Raw genomic sequence first — 7,688 nt, 5'->3', positions numbered from 1 at the left:
ATACCCAATAGCAAACCAAAACAAAAAAGTTTTAGATACCAAGACTAAGATAAATTCTATATCTGAGTGGAAACCCTCAGGCCATAAAGACAGAAATTATTTTTGGCTTTTATCAGGGAATCGGGGATAATGAGAAGACCAAACTAGAGGCTTTATGGAAGGGATTTTGACACAGATCAAAGAGATGAACAAAATATGAGCAGTCTTTTAGAAAGATTAGACAAAGAAACGTATGCGAAACTGTTGTTCTTTTCCCACAGAACTGGGAAAAGAACAATAAACATAGCCAAGACCAGGAAAATGACCACAGCAGCAGTAAAAGGATATTTATAATTTAGCTTTGCCCATTAACATCAGGTCAAGTTTACCCTTACAAATCACTTCTTCACTTGGCAATGCACACTTCTGAATTAATCCTAGTAGTCCTTCTAGGAGTGTACCATGTAAGAATTAGCACAAATGTCAAGGATTGGGAAGTGATGATCTAACCAACACTGCAATTGCAATAACAGCTTGCAATCAGACTTCAATATAAATGTACCAAAAATCATCTATTTTGAATTAAAAAATGTATGGTGGAATGAATCCAAGTAGTTTGATGACATTTAGTTCAATTTTATGAAAGCAAAACTATTTCTCTTTCCTACCAAATAGCAAATGCCTATCTTTCCATTTCCCTTCCTTTATTTTTGATACCTCAGAGCTCCAAAATGTACACATATGTCACTGGGTAGGGGGGCCCACCAGGTTATGTAGTAGATAAGGCACTGGACTCCATGTTGTTGGTTCACATAGTTGACCACAGTTTGAGTCTCAGACCCAGTGGCTTGAAACTCACATCAGCGTGTGTGTTTGCCTGAAAACCCAAGAGGAGAATGGAGGAGAACAGACTGAGGTGTTGCCATCCCTCCAGAAGTGTGATTTTTCACTGTCTCCCCACCAGCACACACGTCCTTATAGCAAAGATCCCTCTCTCAAAACAAAAACAAAACCACACACACACAAATGCCTCATGGGGTACATGTCACCTAACATTTGGAAAAAGACTACTGAATTGTATTATGAAAAAGTCATTGTCCAATTTATTCCTTCTTGGAAAGACTACAGGATTCTATTGTACAATGTTATCTACTTTGAAAAACACTAGGCCAGCCCAAACAAAGCCTAGTGAGGGAGTTGGATTCCATATGGCTGACAATTTAAATCCCAACTGTAGCAGCTTATAAAATACATTAGGTGCATGGTGTGTGCCCCAAATTTCAACAGGATGGAGAAATGGAAAAGGATGCAGCATAACCATGCCCAACTGGAGGGTGCTTCTCCTCCTCCCTGTCCCTCTCGGGTGAGTGCACAGTGAAACACACAAAAACCCACATGTAAATATGTATCTGTAAAACTCTGAAAATGGCTATTAAAACTGCAAAATTGTTTTCTAGTAAATAACCTTATTCCAGTAAGTGAACAGCCTATGATTTTCAGCTTAAACTCTAACTCTATCTAGCAGTTTTCAAAGCTCAAGGCACATATTAATATCATCAGACTACGGAAGACTCAAAAGGTGCCTAGTTTCCTATCTTGCTCCTACTTAATGGCAGTATAAGGCATTTCTGAGGGATGGAAAGATAAAAATCAATGCACATCAAACTATACCTTAAAACTGCCCCCGGCAAATAAAAATGTAGAGTGGCATAATTAAATTGAACTCAGCCAAGTTAATTGAATTGCTATTAAGATTACTCAACTACTACTGCCAATTGTTACTAATGTTGGACATACAATTCTACTGCTTCCTCTCAGGCGTCCTAAAAGCAGAGGAAGCCATTTTTTGCCTATACCTGTGACTTCCCGATTTTTGAGTCTTTGAATTTTGATGGCTAGGGTGGACTTCCTGTCCCCTTGCAGGAGAGGAGAGAAGACACAGAGAAACGATACTTTAAAGGCTTCTTGGATCTTTAAATTGAACATAAAAGGTTGAGGTAACTAGGACACAGAAGATAGTCAAGGTATTTTATCTTCATTCTCCACAACCCTATGGGGTATAATTGAGTACAGTTTTCTCACTGCAATTGAGTTATTTCCTCAGGCTATGTAACTATTAAATAGTAAAACCATGGTTTGACTAAAATCTCCAGTTTCAATGGACTTTCTGGTACGCATTTTCCCATTTTGATTTTTACAGTCACATGCGAGACAAAAATTACCCATTTCTGTCTGTATCTTGTAGGTTTACGCAGAAGAGTATAAGTCTCACTAGTGTTAAGGTCCTCTCCAACTACTAAGACAGCTTTTGGTCTAGGCATCTGGCAGGAAAGGCAGATTGCGTTAGTACACTTACTGCAATTTTAAATGAACAACACAAATAAGAACCCCAAGTTCTTTGGCATGAAAAGTGCATTTTGTGAAGAATATGCCAGTGAACATTTCCCACAGTAATGTTTCATAACTCCCATAAAAGTAACATGGCCCCTGTTTTGTCTGCTAACTAGTGTAAATTAAACAACTGATAAACGTCCATCAACAGAAAGGGTTGCTAAAGAGCTCTTTCAAAGAAACTCAACTCTGGAGATTAGCTGCTATGGGGTGGGGGTGGGAAGGGAGGATATTTTCTTAGGTATTATAAAACAAGTGGTCCATATAATAAAGTCTGACTCATCATGGATGCTATCAGAAAATAATATTTATCCCTCAAAGGGATCACCTGCTTATTTTTCTCGAATAATTCTTTTAGAAAGCAAAATTCACAAAAGGTTAGAGTAATAAAAATTACTATTTTTAAAATCATGTGTGACCTTAAAATATAATTAAAGCACACTTTTACAAATCATGAAATACAATGGTTCAAACAATTTTCTCATCTAGGATAAACATCAGTTCTCCTAAGTTTTATTCTTCTATTTTATTAGAAAAAGGAAAAGGCAATTTTTATATAAGATGTTTCTAGAGTCAAGAAAAGAGTGGGGGAACCAGCAGTTAGCGTAATGGCTATGTCGCTGGACTCCCATGTAGTCGACAACTGTTCGCATCCCGGACCGGGTGGCTTAAAACCCACGCCAGGTGCGTGTGCGTGAGTGCCCAAGATCCCTAGAGGAGAATGGAGGAGAAGGGATTGCGGCGTGACCATCCCCTCTGGGGGGGTGATTTCTCGCTTTCTGTCTCTCTGGTGAGCGCACGCACCCTATAGTAAAAAACCTCTCCAAAAAAAAAAAAAAGAAAAAAAAGAGAAAAGAGTGGTAGGGGAATGAAAGTTATCTATAAACAACTGGATTTCTCCAGTTTGAAAAAGAAAAAGCCTTGGAAAGTTAGTAGTGATGCTACTTAATTCTACTATCCTCTTTCTGCAAAGAAGCTCATTTATACAAATTTATATTTAGAAAAACTTTCATTTACCTGAATTTTTAAAGTGGAAATTTCATTAGGCTCTGTGAGAAGCCAATGCTATTCTAAATGGATATGATGTAGGTAATGACCAATACCAACCCCCTTAATCATATCAACATAAAGAAGCTACTTAGAAATAATTCAGTCATTACCACCCACCTGTTTTAATATTTTTCCTCCACCTTAGTAAGGAAACTAAAGGGAAATTAAAACTGCCAGTCTCTTCCTAGTTAAAAGTCCTGACAATTACAGAAATTTTACACTTTGTGTGTGGAAAACATGCAAATACCTACCTGAATATGCAAATAAAAGCTTGTTAGTAGAAGGTAAATGCTACCACATCTCCTTTTACTCTTAGAATTGACTTTTGTCTTAAGGGAAATTAATTTGTAACATACCCTTTGAAACTAAGGTAAAAATGATCTGATCAGGTGTAATAATTGGAAAAGAAATACCAGATTGAGCAAAATTCAATATGTACACAGATACTAATTAGTAAAAAGAACAGGAAAAAGCCCAATTCATTTATTAGAGATAAATCATTTTCAAATTTTAAATATTCTCATTACCTTAGCAAACTGCAAGATAAACATGCCATTTAGCCCCCAAAAAGGGTGGTATTCCTTTTATATCTTAAAAATTATAGCTGTTGTTGTAAAGATTTCAAATAAGCCAACAACAAACTATGACACCCAAAGCTGATGATGACACATGAAAATGACTGACCAAGCTCACTGATAAGAAAAAAAAAAAAAAAAAAAAAAAAAAAAAAAAAAAAAAAAAAAAAAAAAAAGCTACTACAATATTATTTAAAAAGTCACCTTAAAGAAAATACCACCTGAGGAAAATACAATTTTGGGACTCATGCTATTCCATTAGTAAAGACTAGTCATAAAAAAATGATAATACTATTACTTTTTTTTTTTCGAGAAGCTTTCGCTACAGGGCGCATGCCAGACAGAGACATAGAGACAGAAAGCGAGAAATCACCCCCCCAGGGGGGATGGTCACGCTGCAATCCTTTCTCCTCCATTCTCCTCTCGGGATCTTGGGCACACACGCACACGCGCCTGGCGTGAGTTTTAAGCCACCGGGTCCGGGACACAAACCATGGTCGATTACATGGGAGTCCAGCGACATAGCCATTACGCTAACTGCTGGTTCCCGATACTATTACTATTTTAACAAAGACTCCAAACACACAACCACATCATACATAACCCTATATTGTTCATTATAGCAGTTCTACCATGAATAAGGTTCAACTAAGTACTACAACCTAGACTTCCATTTTGAGTCCCAGATTCAGTTACCTTTCCAGAAAAATTAGAATACTGCCTCTCTTTTTACATACAGACCTCTACCATACTGAGAACCACTACTGTATGAAGTCCTGAATGTAAGTGCATCTTTGAGTAAAACATTTTAATATTATTCCAAAAACTTCATTTAAAAAAAAAAAAGCATTAATGCTTATGAGCTGTTATATGCTAACTGGATCTTCTAGTTCATCCTCAAATGTAAACTTTGATGAGTGAGAAAGCCGTTAATGTATACGATATTAAAATTAAAGCAAATTAAAGTTTAATTCATTTAAGCTTTAGAGAAGCACAGTGCCTTAAAACAGTACATAACTATTTATAACACTTAACTAAACCTGAAAAATCAAGTCTGAGTTACTCATCACCTTTCATCTTGTCAATGTTCAAAGCTGACTTCCAACACTTAAATGCGGAAGTGGTGGAAGCAACTGTAAAGCCAGAGTTTGCTGCATGAGTGACTCATTAATGTTATCGTGGCTTATCCAAAGAGGGTACCTACGCCTAAAACAAGTCTATTACACCTCTCTTACATCAAACAAGACATCTAAAGGTTCTGTACTACAATATCACTATTATAAACAGTCTAACCCTAACTAGAGTGGTATTATCATTAATCTTTTTCAATTATCACAAAATACACTACCAAAGTCCATTACTTTTTAGCAGAACTCAACTGCTTGATGATGTTGTTCAATATATCTTAGATTAATTATCTACAATTGTTTTTACATATTTTTAGTAATGACACCTGAAGACTTCTAAATTTAAAATGCCCAATTCTTAAAAAGAAAACCAAAAAAGAAAAAGCTGAGGTAATGCAACTGATAGTCCTTACATAAATTTACATTAAATGAAAGCTAGACCAAATGTGTGATTCTCACCAGTACATCATTGCAGATATCTCTTAGCTCGGTCTCAATTTTCTCTCTGTACTCTCGAGCCATCTGCTGTTTTTTCTCAGCACCTTCCGTCTTTTGCTCAATACTTGAGACGACCCTCCAAGATGACCTACGGGCTCCTACAACATTTTTATAAGCAACTGAGAGAAGATTCCTCTCCTCGTTGGATAATTCAGCTCCTTGCTCGGTTACAGACTTCATGCAGGCTGCCATGTCATCGTATCGCTCAGCCTGCTCGGCCAGCTTGGCCTTCTGCACCAGCTCATTTTTATCCATGACTGGATGTTCTGCAGGAGGAAAAAAAGATATTTAGGTATTTTTTTCTTTATTAAAGTAAATCCTCAAATTTATACTGTGTTGAATAAACTATATGACACTTCAAACCCAGCATCCTGTGGAAGATTCGACATGTGAGGAATTATTAAAATACACCCTTCACAAAAGGATGACCAGAAAAGGGAAAAATATTAGCACACTCAGCCCGCAGAGGTAAATTTACAACCATTAATTTTTTAGTATATTAAAATAGCATACTAAAAGTGCATTACCTCATCTCTGTTCAGAAGATCCTAATTTCACATAAGGTCAAAGCACATTTGGTCAAAAGGCTGCCTTAAAACCACCTCTTATCTTACTTGGCTAAAATCTCAACTCATTTCCAGTATCACTAAGAGATAAAAAATTAAGCAGCTTTTCTTTTTTTTGATAAAAACACTGCCTACCAAGAACAGTACAATTTCTATTGGGCTTCCAAAATCATAATTCATGTAGGTTTAGAGTAGTTCCTGTCTCTTTACTTTTTGTATATTTTGTATATCAGGAATGATTAAATTTTAAATAGTTGTTATTACACCATACACATATACACCAAATCTACAGATCTTCAGATTTGTCAGCTGATCTACTATGAAAATTTTCTAGGAGAAGCAGCCAAATTGCTTGTTCTTAGACATTCTGAATATAAAGTCAGCACCATGGCTAATTGACCCTAAGGCCTCAACCTGTCCATACCTTGTTATACGCTTACAAGCTTAAAAAACACCTACTAGAACTTCAACTCTGAGAACACCAAAATATGTTACATTGGAACAATGAATCTGTAAGTGTTCCCAATGTCACTGTTTCAGTTTAAATGTAGAATTCCTGCATTTGTCTCAGTATATATACTCATAATTTGACTATTACTCAGCTGCCCTTTACCATGACTTCTCACCTAATTCTTTTTCTCACATTTTAAAGTTGCCTAGACTTTTCAGTGTCTTCCAAGGTATCCTTTGGGTAGGTGCTAAAATAGCACAAAATACTAAACCACAGAGATCCCACAGAATAAACGATTTAAAAGAAAAATACACAACCTGAAGTGCATTATTATATGAAGAGCCATTGTCACCCACCAGGGGAACTGAACCCCCCCCCAATCTCTTTCCTTCCTGGGGAATCCCAGAATTCCTCCCCCCCTTTTTAAACGAAATGAGAACAGGTCCCTAGTATTCAAACAAGTAATCAGTTAGCTGGATGTAAGGCGCAGTTTTTGAATACATATACTAGTTAAATTTGTGATTACATATTTCCTCAAAATACAGCATTTTTTTTTCCCCACGAGCTCAGAAACGCTGACGTACATGATTTAAAGCCATACAAAGGTTTCTTTCCCCGACCACTTCGGTACAGGGGAAGTGGATTAGGTTTCTCACAGAATACCCAATGCTCCAAGGCCTCGCCATACTGCAGAAAGAACTTGCCGCACCCATTTAACCCTTAGCTGACTTAAGACTTCGGGCAGGGTGAAACGAAAAGCAGCGGACCGTGACTTTCCAGAGCAAATCTTTCCGTCCGCGCTATTTGCAGCCACCCCCCTCCCGTGGCTCCGCCCAAGCTTGCGCCTCGGCACTAGTCCCCGACTCTCCCTCTTTGTCATGGCGGATCTGTGTCAAGGAGCCCAACCTACTGCTGAGTGTTAATTCCCCCCCCCCACCAGAGCCAAGAGGGAGGAGCAGCACGCGCCCCCGCCCAAGCGGGAGGGAGGTGGGAGCCGCCCGCCCGCCCGACCCCGGGGCAGAGACGCCAGCGCCGCCGCAGGAGCGGAACC

At 38.0% G+C, this 7,688-nt stretch overlaps 1 protein-coding gene across 1 annotated transcript in view; it reads right to left on the bottom strand.

Moving 5' to 3' along the window:
- The window catches only part of YWHAZ (tyrosine 3-monooxygenase/tryptophan 5-monooxygenase activation protein zeta), a 28,613-nt gene that overhangs the window by 19,757 nt on the left and 1,168 nt on the right, over nt 1–7,688 (bottom strand). The window contains exon 2 of the mRNA XM_006159697.3: nt 5,582–5,886. Within this exon, the coding sequence (XP_006159759.1) occupies nt 5,582–5,875 (294 nt within the window). The 5' untranslated portion in view covers nt 5,876–5,886. The remainder of the gene's footprint in view (nt 1–5,581; nt 5,887–7,688) is intronic.

Source organism: Tupaia chinensis, unplaced genomic scaffold (assembly GCF_000334495.1).
Source record: "Tupaia chinensis unplaced genomic scaffold, TupChi_1.0 Scaffold000646_1, whole genome shotgun sequence".
Classification (NCBI taxonomy): domain Eukaryota; kingdom Metazoa; phylum Chordata; class Mammalia; order Scandentia; family Tupaiidae; genus Tupaia; species Tupaia belangeri.
This window is presented reverse-complemented; position numbering and strand designations above follow the sequence as displayed.